At 36.9% G+C, this 22817-nt stretch overlaps 1 protein-coding gene across 27 annotated transcripts in view; it reads right to left on the bottom strand.

Annotated features, from left to right (window-relative positions):
* The window catches only part of kcnma1a (potassium large conductance calcium-activated channel, subfamily M, alpha member 1a), a 160691-nt gene that overhangs the window by 88870 nt on the left and 49004 nt on the right, over positions 1-22817 (bottom strand). For all 27 annotated transcript variants that reach the window (XM_032554023.1, XM_032554042.1, XM_032554016.1 and 24 more), the window contains exon 3: positions 1875-1936. In XM_032554023.1, the coding sequence (XP_032409914.1) occupies positions 1875-1936 (62 nt within the window). The remainder of the gene's footprint in view (positions 1-1874; positions 1937-22817) is intronic.

The following is a 22817-nucleotide window of genomic DNA, read 5'->3' as shown; positions in this document are numbered from 1 at the left end:
GGTAGAACTACCAACCTGGCTGAACAGTCCACCACTGCTCTGTCTGTGGTTTAATTAATGGATCAGTGTAACCATGTAACCAATCATTTAGGATTATTGTTTATAATTTAGATGGAAAAGATTTAACTCAAAACATTTTTAAATCATTGTTTGATTATTGGAAAGTAAATTGAAAGACTTTCCCAAGATGGAATATTGTCAGAAAGAAATATCACAGACAAATGACAAGATAGAGGCACGAAAGAGTACATAAAGCGAGCCAGGATTTAGAGGTTTTTATCCCGAGGTACAAAAGATGACTATATTCATGCTAAGAATAATTTTCTACTGGTGCTAAGAGATAAGACTGAACAAGCTGGATTGTACTTTAGATTTATTTCAGCACATTTTAAACAGTATCTCTCTGTGCCTTTGACTAACTTTCCTTCAGGACATAATTTCACAGCTAAAAGACTCCCAATTAAAGTGAAAACACGCCACAAAAATGTGCATATGACTTTTATTGTAAAATCCTGCACATCATCTAAGAGGGAAATAAATCTGATGAACAAAAATACAAGCAATTTTATTGACCTAGTTTATAATTTGATGTCATGGTAATTAATAAGAAAAAACTTTAAAAACTACAGATGATGCATTAAATACCTAAAGTTTTCCTTAGTAAATACAATATAGCCAATTCCAAAGTACAAGCAGCTATATTTTTTAGATATCTTCATTAAAAGCAAACCTGCTGCTCTCTATCTGAGAAAACGTGAGCCAGATCTCAATGGGTTATCGTGATGTTTTGTTGTAACTCTCAAAGTTACAGTTTTCATTTATTTTGCTGCAGCTCAAAATTAGTCAAAATTATTATTCATCCTTTAAAAATGCTTTTTTTTCTTCTTTTTTTTAACTGACTTAGCAGTAGAATTGTATTTGACTGACCATAACAGTAGTAGTGCTTAATTGTGAAAATGAGACATGGCATTCAAATGACTTTTTACAGATAAAAGTGTCAGAAAAGTGTGGCAGGCATCTATATTTATTTATATGTTTTCATGGTAATTGTGCCTATTCTTTTCTGCATTGTATCTCAATCATTACCTTCTAACGGTGACAACATTTACTCTACTTTTTTTGATCTATCCAATAAAATCTAAAAAGAATATATTGATATTTGAGGTTGTAATGTGACAAGTGCAAAAAAGTATGAATATTTTTGCAAAGAATTGTATTATGCATATTCATAGGACTAGCACGGCATGACAGCAGAGTCTGTGTTTCCTCTGTCTTTCAGTCAGCCTACTCAAGTGGCTTCAATGGCAGCAATTACAGTCACACTGCACACATTCTCTCACCACCTATTAAAAGGACTTAGAATGAACAAAACGATTTAAGTGTCTCTTGATAGCTGCTGTATTCTGACTTTTTACACTGTGGTACACACTGCAGAGGTGACAAAGACGACAGACAGACAAAGACAGTGAGAATCCTAAAATCCAAGCTATCCCTCTAAAAGCTAGAAAATAAGTCAATATGTTGAAAAACTAGCGGCAATGGGTATGGGAGAGACGCCAGGACTGCAATCTGTGTCTGGGCGAGCGCCAGCAAGGGATTCGCATAAACTGACAACATCCAGAGTCCTGTGCACACACACGGAGCTGCCTTTGCAACATACACACCGAGTATCCCTGCTGCCATGGAAACTGATAGGCCTCCCATTGACAAAACCTGAAACGCATATGGGTTTACGATAGCATGCATCCTTTCAGTGGTGAAAATACAGTATGTCCATTAAATCTTCAGTACACATAAATCTATTTATAAATCATAGTCAGTTCACTAGCTAAGAATATAGAATGAGTAGTGACTTGACTTTTAGAGATACTTACTCTGAGGAGTCTATAAAGTATATTCCAAGGGCTCCAATGCTGAGAGCAAAGACTAACACCACCTGAGGAAAGAATGACAAAAAGGAAAGATTACTTGATGTACTCAGTGGCATTAATCTTCTAAATATGCTGATTAATGTGGTGGTCAGTAAAACAGGAGTTGTGTTCAGCAGCACTGAACATAATCCACAACAGTAGTTACAGCCTCTGTAATTAAATAGTGCATTACCTCCTGCTTTACCTCCTGTCGATTGTAGGACCCTAGACATTTCATAGAGCATGCACTGAATAATTAATGCCCCCTATATGTCAGCAAATACAGTCTATTGAACTCAGTCAATCCAGCACAATGAGAAAGAAAAAAAAGAAAGAAAAAAAGAAAAGGGACACACAGCTGTCAGAACTACTGACAGAAGGTCAGTGTTTACTTCATAGTGTTTGAGGATGGTTGACAAGTATGGAACAGCATCCATAACATCCTACATTGAGTAAATACTTGGACTGTGAAAATTTTAATTATGCAGGAAAGTTGTGTATGTGCGGATGTACCTCTATTACTCATGAGTTTAAGTAAGAAGCAGGGGTATGAGAAAGTATTCACATATTATTATGTTGCAAACTTAAAGCCCAATCTATACAAAAGCAGCCTCTAATGCCGTCATATGCAAGGACTGTGCAGCAATCCCCTCCAGCAGAGCCATCTTGCCAAAATGAGATTTCACATCCCCATCATTATTGCAACCATTACAATCATCATCTTCGCAACAGCTGAGCAGTGGAGCGATACATAATGGTTCCTCCCCAGCGGTCCTTCCTCCCATTCAGCCATCTCACAAAAGAAGCCCACTGTCCCCTTTGATTGGGCCGTCCATTATTGATGATGAGAGCTTGATTACTTTCATGCGGCACTCCTTTGTATCCATTCAATGCATTGTAGCCAATATTTAAAATAAACACCAACAATCCTACTAAATGTTTTATGGTTTGCCACTGGGGCTGAGGATGGTAGCAATAAAGCCTTTTGAACCAAAGACATCAATGATGGTTTACACAAAGAAGACAATGTGAAGGCTCAAACAGGACACTGTTATAATACCAGTCATATTTCATAGGAGAAAGTCAGAAAGGTATAAATAGACTAGAAGGCATGGTATAATTCAAATACTATAAAAAAAATAAACACCAAAGTCAAGCTGAATTAACACAAACTGAACATTGTTAATGAGTTCTGTATGTTCAGGAGTGTCCGAGAAAATGAATGTGTTGCTAAAAAATTACAAATCCTATAGTGGATTCTCTATTGTCATGTATTGTCAATTTCTAACACTCTGTGGCATTTTTGTGATATGGCTAACTACCGGTGGTGCCAGGACCACGGCGACAGTTTAAGTACTCAACAAATTAAAAACTTTTTCTGTAGTTGCAACCTGGTTCTCTATCAGGCCTCTACAAAACTTGACGATCTGCTGAGAAGGAAATTTAGCCATTTGTTTCAGGTATGTTGGAGCATAAATCCATCTTTAAGATATAGTCACATGACTTGGTTGATGCAAGTCTCAAAAAGTGAAGATAAGTGTTTTATTTAAAATTGACACCCTGTTACTCTAACCTTTTATTACCAAGCCAGCAAATAAAGACTGTCTATTGTCTGGCCACAACACTTCTTAACTTCCACATTTAAAAAGCTATAAACAGCTTTAAATTGCTATATTTTGGAACTCTACAGAAAAAGGAAAGTGTGACAGAGAGACACGCCAAATTAAAACAAAGCAACTACAATAACACTGAAACTGGCTGTCCTTTAATCACAATATTAACAACACAAATGGTCTCATTTCCTTAATGCTACCATTTAAACAATGGGATGCATTTCATCATCTAGTTCTTTATTGAAAATAGACTAACCAAACTATGACTAGATAATTCCCACTGAACAGAAATTCAGTTTAAATCACAGTTTAAAATTCATAAACTCGGGCGTGCCGTGGTGGCGTAGCGGTTAGCGTGACCCGTATTTGGAGGCCTTGAGTCCTCGACGCGGCCGTCGCGGGTTCGACTCCCGGACCGACGACATTTGCCGCATGTCTTCCACCCTCTCCTTCCCCGTTTCCTGTCAGCCTACTATCATATAAGGGACACTAGAGCCCACAAAAAAGACCCCCTGGAGGGGTAAAAAAAAAAAATTCATAAACTCTTTCTGTAAAAAAAAACAAAAAAACTTCTAATGAGTTGGATGTATTTTTACACCCTTACATAAAACATAAATTTTATAAAAGGAAATTGTGCTCCTAGTGTGGCAGTATTTGAGGAATAAAATGTGAAACAGCTTTCAAATTGAACAGAACGTATTTAAACAGTAAAATCAAACCACCAAGTCTCTAGACAACCAACAATAGATTTATGTTGTCTTTAATATCTAAAACCATAATTTTAAGAATAACACACAAATTGACAACACATTTATTTCTTTAGGACATTATATTCTGGAGCACTTAAGAGAAAATTAACATTTCCTTGAAGATAAGCTTCTACTCCAGCAGCGGAAGCAAAATAAGGGTAGGAATAGAGGGCTGGAAATTGGCCGAGAATGGAACGGTTGTTGAAAAGCTGAGCAGATAACAGTGAGCACCCAGAGATGAGCTGAAGAGATAAGAAACACCGTGATCTTAAACTGACCCAGTTATTCAACTGTTAACAGCCCAGCCACCACCTTCCACCTCCTCTTCCTTCTCTCTGTGAAAGGGTTAGAATAATTTGTTTCAGAAAATCAAAACCCAGCATGTGTTGAAGTGTACTTGCTACCACTGTAATCACTGCAATTACTTTAAGGTTTATAAATTATAAGCGTAGAGGTTGAGAGTGAGTCATACTTGTTACCAACTGCAATCATGTCAGCAGTACAGCATGTGACATATGTGATGTCTGTGTTTCCTCTTAAATAGCTGTGTAGGTTTTCATCGGTGTATCCCTTTCTATATTTAAAGCGCTAAGCTATATCTGTCAGATGTTTTCCAAGGTGCACTTTAGCAGGCAATAGTGGAAGAGTGCAAGTATAAACTGGGCTGCGACAAACGTGTGTAGGGGTGTGAGTATGTGTGTCTTATCTTTAATGTGCGTGGGTTTCAGGTTCCAGGTACTGCAAGCCTGCTAAAGACGGCGCCTCTCACATGACACCATCAGAATTGTAAACACATAATAATTTACCCACCTAAACACATGACACTCTGTGTTTATTTGACAGTTAAAATAACTTTATAAGCACACAGTGGCTCGCATGTGGAAGTGCCTTAAAAGTGAGCCAAAGTCTTACACTCGACTTCCTCCTGCGACAGGGATCATGTCTGATAGCAAAGAGCGCCGGCCCTGCGACAAGAGAGCCGCAGAGTCTCAGAGACAGGTGATGCAGGCTGACAACTTACAGGATAATCACTTCACATAAGGGTCAACCACCAAGGTCAACACACCACTGAGTAAAAATTACTTGTCCTCTTCAAATTTCTGTTCAAGGCAGATTGGGGATATGAAGAGTGTCTGTGCAGTTAAATGAAATTAATAGAAAAGCATCTTTTTAGAGTTAGTGGGTAAAAATGACAGAAAAAGGTTTCTAAGTTTAAATCGAAACAAAATCAAAAACTTGAAATCCTGTTTCAGATGTTTTAAATTAAACATGGAAGACTTCCCTAAACTGCTGCACACCTTTTAATTGCAAATTAATTTAATTTCCCTCATGGTAGAAATGTGAACACAAAGTCATTTTGCACTTCTTGGAAATACTGATCTTTTGTTGGACTTTCTTACCTGTGAGGCATGCACCTCAAAATCCAGAAGACACTGTTATATAGATCAATTTGTAATAGAGTACAGCTTTTATTAATCTCTAAATTAGTAAATTATCTATTAATAAACGTGTAGCAGCAGAAATAATTTATATGTGAAAGCTCTGCAGTAATTTCCTTTATTTTTATGGTCAAATATAGTTTTTTTTAACGCAAGTGTTTAACATACGTAAAATATTTAAATACCAGAAGAGACAGCTCGCATGCGCTAAATGTGTTTATTTAATCTTTTAGTGGTTATAGGTTATAAAAATACACTAAGTATGCAAAAGGGAGTTTGGCACCAAAGCTTTGAGAAAGGATCACAAAAGTGTGTGATTTAAAAATGTTAATTAACTCTCATATATGAAGTTTCCAGTCTTCATGTATTCGAAGACTGGAAACTGCAGCTCTGGTTGAGTTATACAGTCTCAGACTAGAATACAGAGTTTGTGTTTTTGACAGACTGCCAGATCACATATACTTCCATGTAGCTGCTTATCACCCCCCTGCCATTTGTGCCAAAGAAAAAAGGGATGGATGTGTGCCATTAAAGTTTTATGCGGGTTTCATTAGTTGACATGTCCCTGAGAGGCCTACACTCAACTGACATGTTAACTGACATGTTATTGGGTTTTCTTGTATGTTCAGTTCCCTTTTTTATGCAGTGAAGCAAAGACAGATAATGCTGGAGTGCAAATTATAAAGGCAAACCCTTGGAGTGCATGCAGATTTGTGCACTGCAGTAAAAACCTTGTGGTGTGAGCTCGGATAATTGCATCTCTTCTCTTCCACTGTCATGTAAATTGTGAGTAAAATCTATAAAAACTATGAATGAATATGTATGCACTGCAGTCCTTCTCATTTGTTTAAAACCTGCTTTGAAGTTTGATGCATGACAGGCTGAAAATTTGCAGATAAAAACCATAAATAAGCAGAAATAGTAAAACAGCTCAGACAGAATTTCGCCTGGCTACAGACCTCTGAAGTCTATTCCGGCTAAAGCATCAGACATGCTTTTAAAAGCAAGCAATATTTTTTCTTTGGGATGGTGGCACCAAGCAAGGCTGAATTAATGAACATGCTTGTGCTGGAAGCAGAATTTTATTTATTTATGTTTTTGTAATTTCCTAACCTGGTTCCAACGAGTCTTGTTCATGTAATCTCAGAAATAATGTGAAAGAAATTTGATGGGAAAAAGTAACCGAAGATCTAACAATTTTCTCAAAATCTTTCTGTGCATTTTATATAAGATGTGAACTGTATTGGGCAAATGCATATGTAGTTATAAAATAAGGACTAATAATTTATTGCAGATAAAAAATTTTTTTATAGTATTTAAAAAACAACTTGAATGACTAAGACAAAAAATATTGTTCGTCTTAAATTAACAAGTCCAAAGTAATTTTATTTCTTTTTCACTTGTGACTGGTTAAAAATCATTACAGTTTCATCTGCTACAACTCAAATAGCCAGAGGCCTTTTAAAATATTAATACATTCTGGGTATTTATACTTTCAGTCAAATCTCTCTTGTATTTCTGACCTGAGGCTCAATAAGAGTTTGAAAGCAGAATGCATCTCGGTGTGTGCTGATGTGACAAATTCTTTGATCTCACTAACAAAGCAGCCTGCCAATAAGATCGTTTTTATGCTGTGTGTTTACAGCTGCTGAAGTTGGTTGAATAAAAAAGGAGTATCTGTCTAGGAACATTATTTAGATCAGTGGTGTCAAACTCCAGTCCTCAAGGGCCGCTGTCCTGCAACTTTTAGATGTGCCTCTGCTGCACCTGAATAGAATAATTAGGTCATTAAGGCTCTGGAGAACTGATCTACACCAGGAGGGGGTGATTAAGCCATTTCATTTCAGTGGTTTGTACCTGTGGCACATCTAAAAACTGCAGGACAGCGGCCCTTGAGGACTGGAGTTTGACACCTGTGATTTAGATGGATATAGTCTTTAGAGACAGAGCAGTAAACGGTTTAGTACTATAAGCAATCCTTTATTATCATATAAATAATTCCCAGTACACCACAAAACTCATTTCAGTTTTTCTCAGTTTATTAATACAGCAAAAGATCATAGTAAAAAGCACATTTATGGCACTTATGGCTCAAATAAATGTAATTATACCGAGACTCAGTTGTGTAAAAAATGTGCCTAATGGATGCAGTACATTGTATTGAGTGTTTCAGGGAACTTCTCATCCTAATAAAGCAAGAGTTGATGGCAAACAAGAAGCCTCCTGGTGAATGAATTTTGCACAGCACTAATTTAAGACTGCTTTATATACATAATCATGATTATGACATGATTTTACTACCTTTTAAAAATGGTGGCACGAGGACTTGTTGACAGCAAAGGGATGAATTAGATAATGATAAAATTAATGGGTTAAAAATAAAACATTTGTGGTTGAATGTTATATTTATGTTCGTTTGAGCCTGCTGGTTTCATAAAAGTGAGTGAAAGAATGAGATGGTTATGCGAACATTGTGAAAATCATAAAAGATAATTGGGATGATAAAATTACTTGGTAATTATGTGAGCATTAAAGGAGCATTTCAGATTTTATGAAAATGGGCTAGGTTTAAAGATCAGTAAATACCTTATTAATAGAGGACTTTGCTGTGTTGAATCAATTCAAATCTGAAAAAAATCTCATAGTATTTTATAGCATGCAGACATAATTTTATAAATATCTTTTTTTCCAAAGCAGAATTCATTCAGTGGTTCCAGTCAGGTTAAAACAACACGAAAGACAACTAATGCAGTGCAAAAGACAATATATTATTAACCTAATTCTTCCCCCCTTTGCCTTCATTAAGAAACCACTAGGCTACAGAACCACATCAGTCTTCCAGGCGTCAAATATAAAGATGCAAAGGCTCAATTTTAATCACACTCAAGCACCATAGACATTTACCAAAAATGCAAAAAGAAATGTGAAGTTTATCATTTTGGTGAGAATCAAGCATATTTGGGTGTTTATAATAAGAAATCAGTTCGATCAACCAAGTTGTTCTCTTTACAGTCAGTATAGCACATACGCATTACTGCACTATTTAAAAAAATAAGACAGAAAAAGAAATATCTACAGAAATATGTCACCTTTTCATTGGTTCACTCTGCATCTTCTATTTCATGCTTTTGTGGTTTCAGTCAATAGTTTGAAAATGCAAACAAGCAAAATATCTGCAGGAGATTCAGTAGATACAAATAAGGTCAAATGAATTACTGAAAAGTTTCTGATTCATAATTGTTTGCCTACAGCCTTATGTTTTTTGATTTGCTGGATTTGAAAACATGTTTTGGAAATCTTAGTAATAATGTGTGGTTCTAGATTCTCCTAAAAAATACACAATGAATCAGCTATTTAAATTTACTTAGCTGTTTGTGATGCAAATGGCATTTTAAAAATACATCAGCTAAATTAAAAAAAACAAACAAAAAAACATTTTTTTGTCTTTGGCATAAATCAGCTAAATAGTGACTAATCTCTCAAACACAGAGGATCATTTCCTCTACTCCAAATATAAATAATGAATGACAATGTGATTCAAACTGCTGTGACTAAGTCCAAGCAACACAAAAAGAAAATCAGGGACGGGAAATCACCTTGTTGCATTTCAAATTCAGATTTTAGATACTGCAACACAAAGTTCACAAAACAACTGCATTTGCTGTGTTACTACATTTCAAGACAGTGGAAAGAAATGGAAAGTTTTCTACTAAGTCCTCACAATGCTGAAAAGTCAACTTCACACTGACTGCTAATAACCAACCTGTGAACAAACCCACTAATCACAGAAACGACACTTTTATTAAAGATGCATTCCTTTATTAATACATTAAAAATGTTACATTAGTTTAAGAAACTCCTAATATTCTTGTTTAATTTCTAATAACATCCCAAATATGGACTTCATTTGAGTAGGAGCTACACCAAGATGGAATAAGATGTTGCATACTAACGCACTTTTTTTTGTCAAGGTTGCCAGGATATAGTGAAGGCAAAAATGAAAGAAGAAAATAAAATTAAATATAGAAGCTTAATAAAAATAATTACTCTCCTGCTCTGAAATGTCTTCCTCAACTTTTATTCTGGTCATGGCGTGAACTTGAAGCTCTAGATCTCCTGATACATTTCATCCATCAGCTGCTTTTCATTTCAGTAGCTGCTATATGTGCAAGTTTATTTCTATGAAAACTGAGTTTTTATATCTGATTTCTCAGGTGAGCGTGGAGGAGGAGGAAGAGACCGAAGGCCTTATATAACGTAGAGAGAAGCTGCATCACGCCTCTTATCACATCTTCTGCCCGACTCAGTCCCCAAACTCCTTTTGTGTTACCATCCAAGGTCGTACAGACATCATCTCTGGAGATGAAACCCTGCGAATAAAGGATTGCTGGAAGGACATGAACCTGTCCTTCATGAGGCAGCTTTTGTCATTCATCTATAAAAGGCATACTTTGTAAAAAGAAGAAAAAAAAAAAAAGAAAAAGTAATTCAAGCCATCTGAAAATGTTGTAGCAGAAGTGAAATACAAAATTGCTTCTGCCTTTTTGTTGAGGTCCTGATATCTGTCAGTTTATTTCAATCTATAAACAGTAAATAGCAATCAAGGAAAACATCCAGCTCGTGATGGAAGACCACATACAAAGACATCTAAAGATGGAATGAGATTTTGATTATTATAAATAAATTGACCCTCATGCATATATGGGGTATTTTGCTCGACAAAAAAGCAAAGAAAATGCTCTTTTTGTCTCTTCACAAACAGAATGTTTTAAATCTCAATTTGTCTTAAAGAAACTCTAATCTGTGTAGAATCAAACTAGTTCAGGTTTGATTTGTCAAACTGGTTTAGATTTTGAACTAGATGTGATTAGAAACAGTGTGAACTTGGCATGGGTCAGCATTCAGCATCAAGACTTTGCGAAGTTAAGCGCGCCTACATGCTAAAATTTTAGGTAATCTTTTGGTTTTAAGTGGTTTTTAAATAAAGTGCTGGAAAAAGTGCCAGGATGACCAGTTTTGGTACCAGCTATTTGCAAATAGCTATAGGACAATAAAGTAACAGACCACTGCCCTTCTTTCACCTGTTTATGTGAACTTCTGATCAGCTGGCTGAAATAAAGTTAATGCACTTGTTATATTCCTGGTTCCTCAAATTATTATGTGGAAACTAACAGAATCAAATGTATATTTTAGGGGGGTATTGTCTTTTTTTAATCCTTTTTTTATTTTTATAAAAGGCTGTATTGTCATATAATTATAATCTGTAAAATAGCCATTTAGTTTCACGTCAAAGCAGATTTTAACTTTAACGTTGTCCACAGTTACCATATTCTCTGTAATGATACATCGTTTTTTACTTGTCTGTCACTTTTTTCAATATTTCTTCTTTCACAAAAACATTTAAAACATTGCACAATGTTATCCAGTACTTTTATAACAATGTTGTCAACCAGTCCAATGAAAGGTCCTTTATCACCAACTCAAGCAGGACAACTCAAGAACTACTTTCTTTCTTTCTTCAGAACAAGACTCACTCAGATGGATGTCCAACTCCAAGCACATGCTTCCTTATCCAGGCAACATAATAATAGCCTGCACTTCACCAGATGATATTACACGCTAACAGCCAGTGAGCAGCACTTCGTGAGCCTTCGCACCTCAATAAATATTGTCTCATGTAAATATAGGGTTCACCTCTAACTCCATTAGCTCCCTCTCCTGTTATTTATTTTGACATTTTTTAAGATCCTAACATCTCACTCAGAATGTATTATAAATCTTAAAATTAGTAAACGTTTTAAATCATTTTGAAAACAAAACCTGTTCATGTAATGAATTTCATGTGTGTGTTTTTTTTCGTTTTTAGTTTAACACTGTGACCTCACAAATGGAAGATTTTCAGTCAAAACTGGATATTTGCATTTGTTTCTGCGTAGAGTTTGCACCATCTCCTTGTGCCTTTTTGGGTTGTCTTTCCACCAGGTGCACTGGTTTTCTCCCACAGTTCAAAACCCTCATGTTGGAGTAATTGGTAATTCTGAATTTAGGTTAGGCGTGAAAGTGTGTGTGCACGGCTGTTTGTCTCATTTGTGTTGGCCCTGGTGTACTGTACATTGGCAATCTGTTCAGAAAGAACCAATGTCTGATCGCTCGTGACAACTGGGAAAGGCCCCAGGCAGCATTTAACAGGAGGAGGTATTAGTCAAAAAACCTTACTATGCAGGAAAAATAAACAATTTTTTAATATCTAATCAAATTAAACCTTGGGAATTGTGTTCTTTTCTTGTTGTTTTACCCAGATCTGTCATATTGTATTTTATTCATAAAAAAGTATTTCTCTATATGATTAAAGATTGTTAGTTGACACAAAATTAAACACTATTGATCGCTGAACTATGCTTGCTTCCAAAAATAATAAATAATTCAGTTTTTACATCACAATGGGGAAAAAGCATTTACTTTCATTCAAAATCAAAAAGCACAATAATGTTTGTGTCAACAAGATCTGTTTGGTAAATGGAAACATCTGAAAAATTATGAGGGCCTCCAAACAGATTCTTACAGTTTTCTTCTTGTCACTCTTCCATCAAGGGGAGATTTGATTAGAGCATGATATATAGCTTTATGCTAACAGATTCTCTCCCATGAGCAGCAGACATCAGCAACTCCTTTGAAGTTAACATTAGGCTCTTGGCTGCTTCTCTGATTTAAGCTGAGCTCTTAGTAGGTTTGTAGTTGTGCCATGTAATTTTGTAAATGGTGATCTGTCTACATCTTTGTCCCCAATCTACCTGCTTGCTGTTTCTTCTCTGATGTTCTGCAACAAACCTCCATGCAATTCACAAAACAGATGTTTATATATATATATATATATACTGTATATGTATATACAGGTATATACATATACAGTATATATACTGTATATATATTTAAATATACACACCATTTAAATGTTAAAAAAGATTAGTGAGAAAAAAAGCTTCAAAGTTTCAGAAGAACTGTCCCTATACTTGATCAGCTATCTCGGGGTGTTAAAAGCAGTTGCAACAACCCTACCTGGTCCGGATCTGGATTACAGATCTGCAGCAAATCTGGGCTGGATGTGGTCCACAGGTGCAATAAAAATACTGCATTTGGCCCAGATGTGACACAGATTCAGAATTTTATTTGATTTTCTGCCTGATTTTGCCCAGACTCCAACTGAATCAGAGCCAAAACAATTTTTGCAGATGTCGGAAAGGCTCATGATCCCAGTCTGGTGCGGAGCTGGCTCATGTGTGTAAACCTCCTCTGACTCTTGTGCAGAGCTGGTGACTTGTAAATGCATTTGGCCCAGATATGAATACTGCCCAAGACCACCCTATCCCACCCCTCTGGCTATCAACACACAGTGTGCTCAGCCCAGCCGCAGCAGTGCAGGACAGGGCAGGGAAGGCCCAGATCTGCATTCCAGTGGCTCGGTGCAGGTTTCCATGACAGGTCATACACAGGGTGCAGCAGAGCAGATGAAAAAGCATACAATGGACAAGGCCTATCAAAGCTATCATATTACGCTGCTTGAATACATTTCACAAAAAATTATTTAGTGCAACGTATCGTAATCGTGTTCTGAAAACAACAGTTCTGAAACCCACCCCATGAATAAATGAAAAGTATTCCTGCAGAAATTAATGTATGTCCTGCCTTTGTTTACTTTTCATCAGTATCTTACTGGTGGAGGTTGTCATGTCCAAAGTAACCACTGTACACCTGTTGGCTTCAAGATGCATTTTCATGTTCCGTTGCTTTCTTTAGGCTGCTAAAGAATCCATCCTCGGATTTTACTCTTCAGAAAGTTTGTTGCAGTGTTCCAAAGTGCAAAATGTTGTTGGTTTGAAGTAGCCTTTCAAACTTGCACCATATTGGCTGAGACCAATAACACAAGCATTTGAGTAGCCAAACAAAGACAGTTATGCCTAATGGTCAGTTTTACTCTGTTAACAAGCTGACTTAGAACACAAAGCATTCTAGAATATCCAAAATTGGTATTTAAAACATGATTTTTTCTTCCTTCAATTAGTATATTTTACATAAACTAAACAAAATAAACTCACTCACAGTATGTTTCTTTTATTATTTTTTCTCAGTCTTTGGTCTGAAGACTTGTTCCTGGTTTTACTGTAGAAAGTCACATATTTACTCACCACACTATAAATATTTGTATTTGTAAACAATTATGCAAAACTCTGTATCAGTCTATCATATAAAATCCCAATACAACACATAGATGTTTGTGGCTGTAGTGAGACCAAGTCAGAACATTTTATGAATACTTTTGCATGTGAGTGCATGAGCATTCCATGCAATTAATGAGTACCATCTTTGGGAATTAAAACCTAAAGAAAAAAAGAACATAGTATCATATTGCAACGTCCTTTTTTTCATCTCTGATCACAAATCAAAATTCCATGTTGCTGCACTCTAGGAAATGGCTCCCTTTAACCTTTGAGGCCCATATCAGACAAATGCCCACATACTGTTGCACCTTAGTAACACAGACGGCAATTGACAGAGGAGAAGGTGGAAAGGGGGTCATTATGAAGGAAAAGCCTTTTGGATCTGACAGGATGACAGCTCCTAAAATGAGCACCTGTCTGTGGGAGATGAACAGAAGGTCTGCGGGGATTTGGTCTATACACATAGGACAACCTGTCTGAAAAATCATCTCTAAAAGCTTCTCTACGGCATCTTTGATTCTGAAAAGGAAATATTTTTTGCCACTTGTGCAAAATGAAATTGCAACGCCCACGCATAATTCATGTGAAATGCATTGATACCAGAGGAAGGTAGGCCATCCTTCCTCACAGCATCACCTTTGAAGGGCGGTCTTTTGAAACATGACCTTCAGGGAGGGGAGGCAGGGAAGAGTGGAAATTAAAAAATGAAAGTGAGGTTGGCAGACGATGGAAAGATGAGGGAATATTAGAGCACTTCACCTCCAATGAGACATGGGGTGCATTAAGAGGTGGCGGGAACGTGCAAGAGCAAAAAGAGACAGGAGAGGAAGAGCTTGAAAAGATGGAGAATATTAGAGCATGTCCTCAAAGGCACAGCAAGAAATTAAAAGGCACAGCATGTTCAAGTCTGCACAATGCATCTTCACCTCACTGTGCGCTTGTGAGTGCATGCATACCATGTGTTCAAGTCTTCACTGCCACCATATGTTCAACCTCTGACTTTGCCTTTGTTCAGGAGACAGAAGGGAGGAGCCTCGTTGGGATTCAGCCAGCACAGAAAAGATGAGAGAGCGCATGTCACCAGCCTGCAAAGAGCTTCTGACAGAGGGAAAATTCTCCACCATCACATTCAGTGTCCAGCTGTCATCTAGAATATGAAGCTGTAGATGGTTTCCAAGGGAAACTGCAGAATGTTAAATGAAACCTGCTGCTACAGCACCGAGTTACCACAATGTGTTTAATGCACATGTGTGATACCCGGGTCAGACTTTGGCTCCAACATGTAAAGTTGGATGGTTTAAGTCTTCCATTATTGACATCTTTAATAAACCTTGGAATAAAAAGTTTCTCTGCTGGTAGATAACTGTATCGATACTATCAAACTACAAAATGGCCAAACGGGGTGAAGTGGAACGCTCTGCGATCCGGAGGGGGCGGAGTGTGAAATGTTTCATTCACATTTAAAAAGACAGCAGCAAAATGAGATGCTTTAAAACACACATCAAATTAGCTACAATAGTGAAACAAATCAGAGCTCTGCAGTTCTACTTTATATAAACCATAAGTGAATGATTTACAAGTGATAAAGAAGGATTTTTTCATATTCATAAATATTCATAAGGCTGTAAAGTTTTAAAAAGAACCAGAAAATAAGTGTACACAGAAAAGCATTTGACTTTGAAAAATTAATCTAGACAAAGTAAAGTGACATATGGAACACAGAAACTTAAACCACAAACTCGTGGCTAAAGTTTATGAGTCATGAATATTAAAGCTATTATTTTAACACTTGATTTAAGAAGCTGAAAATGCTTTAGACACATCAACTGAGTCGTACAGATGAACAGAGTTACAACAATGCTTTGGCAGATCATCCATCATGTTAACCTAACCAAATGTGAAATATGATAAAAACACTGCTTTTTACCTATTTTTGAATTAATCGATCAAACTTTATTCCTAGAGCAAATAGGAAATTAAGATAAGTACACAACATAATACAAATTGAAAAGCTGCTGAGGCTGAGGAGACACTGGATACAGAAGAGGGTTTTTGAATCTCTAAGATTTTATATAAAATTCTCATAAAAGGATTTTGCTAAATTAATATTTACGTTAAATTCTGTCACAACTGTCAGAAAGTACTTTTAAATCCTAAGTCACATTGGGGCATATGAACGATTTGTTTTTAAGAAGAAGGAAGATACAATGCCATTAGAAAAATAAAAATCTAACATTGCCTTACTTTGCATTTTACACCATAACTGACATAATTTTATTACTAGATCAGCTGGGCAGCCACAGATTTTCTAGGCATGCTGAATAATTCTGCAGTATGAGCACCATAGCTCTGACACGCCATGTAAACTGCATACATGCGCGATTACTACAGAATCTATGCACCTCTGATACAAATGCTGCATTTCCCTTCAAGAAATTAAATTGGACAAATGTTGTCTCACCATTTCATTGCAGCAGAGAGGAGATAAACTATCTGTAGGACTATGCTTTTTTTTTTAAAAAGACAGAAATTATGGCAAATACCCACAATACATTTGAAACAGGTTTAATAGAGCATATGATATACAGTGACAACAAAAAAGGACAGCCATTAGATTACAGCTAACTAAAGAAAGTCCAATTGTTTCCCCTTCCCTCACCGAAGTAAAGCGAAGTAAAGACCTCAACACCTCTCCTTAGCCTTCTGTCAATCAGGAAATCCTTAAAGTTTTAACACTGGGTATGGCATCTGTATTATGGCATTTGTGAAACACATAAGTGAAACAAAAAATCTGAGATAATCTTGCTGATTTAATCTGGAGCAGAATATCAATTTTATCAATTCATGGCTGTACAAGTGTTTGATTCCAACCAGGGAAAACAGATAAAATAAGCATTCCATGAGAAGATATTCTTTGTGCAGCAATAAAAAAGACAGCATTTACCTCGACTCTGAAAACAAACCAATACCATAATAATGCAATCATAAAATGTGGATCTGGCAGGATAAGTAAAGACAGTTTACTTTCTATATACTAAAAGGCTCTGTTTAAGTAGCTGTATGTGGTCTACAGACCATAATATATTCAGGTCACTGCACAGTTGGCCAGGCAGCAGTTACTGCCACACAATCCCATTATATACGTTAAATTACAGCATAAATCACTCCTGCCAAAGTTAATAATATCAAAACTTTATCACACTTTTGCCTTCTCTGTTGCCGTTCTGTCAGTGCAATTACTTTGTGTGATGCATATTACACAATTCAGCACAACCTTTCATTTCTTCCCCTAAAAGTCTTAGTGCCTTTGGCTGCCATGGGAACAGCAAGGCCTTTGCAAATATGGCATTAGGAATATTTCTCCTCCATAAGGTAGAAAAATTTGCTTCCATTTAGGTAATCAAACTGTGTGCCTGCCCTATATTCTGCCTAATTTTCTTTTAAAACTACCTCAGAATGACACCAAAACATCCCCCTACAGACAGCTTGCTTCGTCTCTGATGAGATGCAACGGTGACATGATCTTTATCTAATTAAATCAAGGTTTCGTTTAATTTCCTGAAGGTTAATGAGTTTATCATCTGTGTCAAAGCCCACTTTCTCCTATGAACAATGTAGAGAGTCAAGTTCTGGATGAAAGCCCAAGCGCAGCAAAGAGATCACGGAGACGGAAAGGCTGCATTTGTGTCCTTGATTGTCAACTATCTCTCGAAAAGAATAACAGCATCTCAGTGCGTTCTGCCTCTGTTTGTGTTCTGCTGCATCCAATCAGGAGTCACACACACACAGCCTACAGGACTAAATAACAACACATGACTGATGCCTTCACCCTTTAATAACAGAGGGAAAAGTGTCACAGTAAGCCCCTCAGCAGCTGCTTTTACCAAAAGAAACCCACAGTTAACTGCAAGGAGCAAATATAATTAAAGGAAATGTCATAGTAAGTTTCAGTGTTATTTAAAAAGCCTTTTGTGTATTATTATGGTTTTAGGACACTGGAGTAGCAGAGGAACAAAAAGGTAATTTGCAAATGGTTTGTGGCCAATTTTCCCACTCTGGTGTATATTAATACATGAATTTGTGCTGCAAAGTACTTCATTTGGTAGATTAGTCTGGGTCCCACAGCTAAAAGTAATTCAACTCCATTACAAAAAGTATTTCAGGTTCATTTTAGGTAGAATCTAAAACTCATCATTCAAGCTTTTAATAACTTTGATATTGCAATTCAATAAGATTAGACTCCAGATTATAATAAAGATACAGCATGGGGTTTAGAAAACTCTAAACCGGCATTTTATGGTTTTTGAGGACAAAAACCATAAACCATCATCAGTTATAGTCAAGTGAAAAAAGTGAGAACACCTCATTATATATTCAATTCTTTTAAAAGGACTTTTTGGCTCTAGTGAACCTCATTTTTACAGTAGATTGAAAGGAAAGTGGGTTGTGAGAGTGGGAGAAAATATGCGGCAAAGGTCAAAGGGCCAGAACTTAAACTTGTGATGGCCATGTCAAAGACTGAGGCCTCCGTACATGGGTCTCTCGTTCTACCACCTGCGCCACTATGGCACCCATCCCCTCAAAAAATTCCTCTTTTAGTAGACACATAATTAACAATTATTCACTTTAACCCAAAAGTATGAACCAAAGGAATTGTCGGTGGTTTAAACAGGACAAGCCTCCTTCAAAATGTTAAGTACCAATGTACAAAGCTTTTCAAACTAAGAAAAAAGCAGGCTTATAAAGAGTGTCTTTCATTCTCAAAGAAAAAGCACCTGTTGACGCTAAATGCTCATATGGTACTGACTTCACACAAAGTCCAGCTCATTTTACATTTCCACTGACCATGGCATGCTGGCTTGATTGACTGCTGACCACCACACAAACAGCCATATCAATACTGAATATCCAACATGTTCCTTGGTGAAAAGTTCATCTGTCTGCAGCCTCAAATGCAATTTACGTGATTAGAATTATTTGACAAACTTTATAATTTAATTATCCTATCCAAAATTAACCTAAACTAAAGGTTAATTTTGGTGAGGTTTTTCTCTCTCCTTGCTCATCTTGTCCAGTTATTTTCCCTTTTGGTCCTTCATAGGGTTCTATTTAGTTCTAGTTCTGATTTGAAGACTTTGCAATATATATTAACATACAGTATAAGGGTCAAACTACTAAATTTAAATATAATTTATGTAGACGAAGTACAGGTGTAGGTTTAAATCTGGGCTACATATAAATTTTAACATTGACCTATGTCTAAATGAAGTCTATGTCTGGGCTAACATTACCATAACATCATGTGAAATCTATAAAAAAAAAAAAAAAAAGAACTGCAGCGTTTATTTTAGTTTAGATTTTAGACTTACATGAGAGTTTTCATCTCAAATGACACGATCAGGATGATTCCAGACATCTCAAATGAATTATAACTTTCCAAAAGTATCCCTTTGAAAAAGTGTCTATAAAGAGAATAACTACCAGGAGAGAAACAAAACAGTGAACTGAGAGCACAAAGCTCATTCCATTGAATAAGAGATGTGAGATGTTGCCTCGGTGATATGCCACTTGTGGGAATAACTGTGAATGCAACGGGCCAAGAGAGCCAAACATCTACAGCAAAGTAATAAAACAGGATAACAAAATGGAGACATTATTCAGTCTTCAGAGGATTGCTGGTCTGGCCTTTTAGTGCCGTTGTCAGGTGGAGGTTTATGTCAGTATTACCTCAGCTCAAAAGTCTGAGGTATCTCCCTGCTATGCTTTGCATTTAGTTTATAGAGACAGCTATGCCAGACTATATTAAACTAAAAGAAAATAAATGGTGAAAAGTGATATGAGAAAAATAAGTTGGAGTATCAAGTCTCCACTTACAGCTTATCCACCATTGAATAATGTATTATTAACAAGTTATATATAGGTGCATCTCAAAACATTTTAATATCATTGTAAGGTTAATTTATTTCAGCAACTCATACATTATTTACAGCCTTCATACCTGTCTATTTTCATAACCATGGCTTACAGATAATGTGAGCACAGGGCCTTGAATAATACAGAACTATAAAAATAGATTTTTAACACAGAAATGTCACCCTAGTGAAGATGATGTCGATTCTATGTCTTTCCAACTCTCTCTCTCTCCATAGTCTTCTTACAGGGAAAGCTTAATGTAAAGTGGTCACTTGACGTCAGCATAATAGTCCAATGATGTTTCCTATGAAAAGGTAAAACGCTTCCAATATTGTTCCTGGTTCAGGAGTTGCTCAACACAACACATTTCATTGTTGTAGTCTATATTTCTATATTTTGGATTCATCCAGGGTGTGCTTTTTGAAGCACTGACTCCAACAAAAGCCTGCATTTTGTGAAACACCCCTATGTTCTTTAGCTGGCATTGCTTTCTTCTTAAGGCTGTGGCTTGTTGCTTGCGCTACCACAAGCAACAAGCTTGTGTTTTCCCTCTGCTCAGTTTTCCACTAGGATGTTTGGTTCTCTGTGAACAATCAGCTTCTCTTGCCTGCTGAACAGCTGTCAAGTCAGCAGTCTTAAAAACTCCTGATATTGGTTGTCATTTGATGTTATCAAGTTAACAGAAATTAATTTTTGTATCTCTCTTTGGCTTTTTAAAATGAAATAAATTTACTTTGTGATTCAATTTAGATTTACTGAGCTGCACCTGTAACAACGTTTCTCCTCAGAATGACATTTAATGATTGACAAATTTAATAACATTTCCCTTTAAATCATCCAGTATGACATTTATCCATTTCATCTAAATTATGTGAAGCATACGTTGTCCTTTTCAGGTACAGACAATAAATTGTCACATTAGTAATATATATCACATATTATATGGTGTTAAATACATTCTGCTTGTAGGATGCCAGGAAAGGACAGGAGAGGAGAGAATAACCGAGACAAGCTTTACTGCTTCTGGTCCTTCTTTGATGCACTGAGGCTTTGAAGTCAATACTGATGTAATTTAGGGCCGGAGGCAAAGACAGGCCTACAAACCATTTAATTAGCACCTTGCTATTGCTCTTAATAGGAGAGTGAGGGAGTAAAGAAGCCAAAAAAAAAAAAAAAATGACCTCCTTTTCTCTGTGTGACTAACATGTAAGACTGGATCTTGTTAAAATATTTAACCAAGTTTTAACAAGTTGAACCCATAAAAAATATAGGTGGTAGAGGAAATCAAATATGTGTATTGTTAAGACGAGACAGAAAGCTGAAAAGGAAAAAAAAAAAAAAAAGTTTGCTGAAATACAAACCCCAGACCCCCTGCCAGTCATGTGAAAACCTTCTTCCCTTCCTGTGTCTCTTACATCACCTGGGATAATACCTTAATGATCTCATGGAAACTGTGAGCAGTAAGTGACAGCCTGGTGGAGGTTATGTGTTTTAGGGACGCACTGCGGCCATCCCATCCCAGGAAACAGAATCCCAGTGGGGGTAAACGGAAACCTGGCTTAGCAGATGGTCCCCATTGAGCTGACTCCTCCGATAAGCAATTAGAAGAGCAAACAAAACACAAGCGGGAAAACACATATTCAGGTGAAAAGAAAAAATAAAGTGAGTATACACTGGGTCCATCCTCAACAATACAGGAAGCAGAAAAACAGACAGAAAACTATGCAACACAGCAGTGTTCCTATATCGAGTTAGCACTTAATTATTAGCCTGGTAAGGATCTCAGCAGCACAGTGAGAGGGTGCTGAAATAAAATGTCACATGACAGCTGCTTTGGCCTCTCTTAAGTTCGGCTTTTACGGAGAGAGGATCCTCAGCATCCATCTTCCACCGTGGATTTTGCTGCAATAATAACCCGTCCACCTTATAAAGCAGAGGTTGGGATGAAGTCACCCCCATCTCCACTGATCCCTGCACTCCCACACTCACTCTTTGTGTGTGACTCAGACCTGCTGATGTATAGATGATGAGACAGGCTGAGAAGAGGAGGCTGTTGCTGCACCACACAGCAATCGACATGCACCATTGCAAGCCTGCATCGAGAAAATGTGGAATGTTAACGCAATGTCTCATTAATCCCCTTAGGAAACATTTTTAGTGGTCCATGTTCCAGGGAAATGCAACACCCCAGGATAGACATCAAGGTCATTTCCGTGTCATTCTGACTATTAAGTATTTAAATGTGTGGTATCAGTTTTTAAATTTAGGATGTTATACAATATTTATTTTGGTATATGGAAAGCTAACTTAGCTATTAATATTTAGATACCAGTTTGTTCATATTAATGCTACAATACAATAAATACTGGTACCGATATAAACTAGAGTACAACATGCATCGAGAAACATCAAGTCCCATCACATTTATGAAGTCTCGCACTATTGATGCCGCCCCATTTTGGAAAATATGTGAGTATTGGGATCAAGGATGTAGAAATCATGGTGTTGTACCACAGTATTATGTCAGAATTGGTTTTGATACCTTTTGTGAGTATTTGGTTTTTTGTGTGTTAATTTAGGTTTCTGTGTTCAGTTGAGTCTCTGTGTTGTCCCGCCTACCCCTTGATTGTCTCCAGCTGTTTCTGGTTTCCCCTTGATTATTCCCTGGTGTATTGAACCCCACCTGTGTCTGTGTTTCCCTGTCGGGTCCTTGTCGTTTGTCTATTCAGTCGTGCCTATTCTGTTGGTCGTTTCTGTCTCAAGTTGTGTCATTTGTCAGTTGTCTTCTCTGATGCCAGTGCTACCAGTGTGAAAGTCATTGCTGTTACTCGCTTGTGCTGCCTGGATTTTATACCAATTGCTTGCAGTGTCTGTGCTCCTTGCCTCTGCTCACCTCTGCTGCCTGGTTTGTGTATTTTTGTATTTCATCATTAAAAACATCATCATTCACTCTACAAACCTGGGTCCACTTCATCTA

The sequence above is a fragment of the Xiphophorus hellerii genome, chromosome 22 (assembly GCF_003331165.1).
Source record: "Xiphophorus hellerii strain 12219 chromosome 22, Xiphophorus_hellerii-4.1, whole genome shotgun sequence".
Taxonomy (NCBI): Eukaryota; Metazoa; Chordata; class Actinopteri; order Cyprinodontiformes; family Poeciliidae; genus Xiphophorus; species Xiphophorus hellerii.
This window is presented reverse-complemented; position numbering and strand designations above follow the sequence as displayed.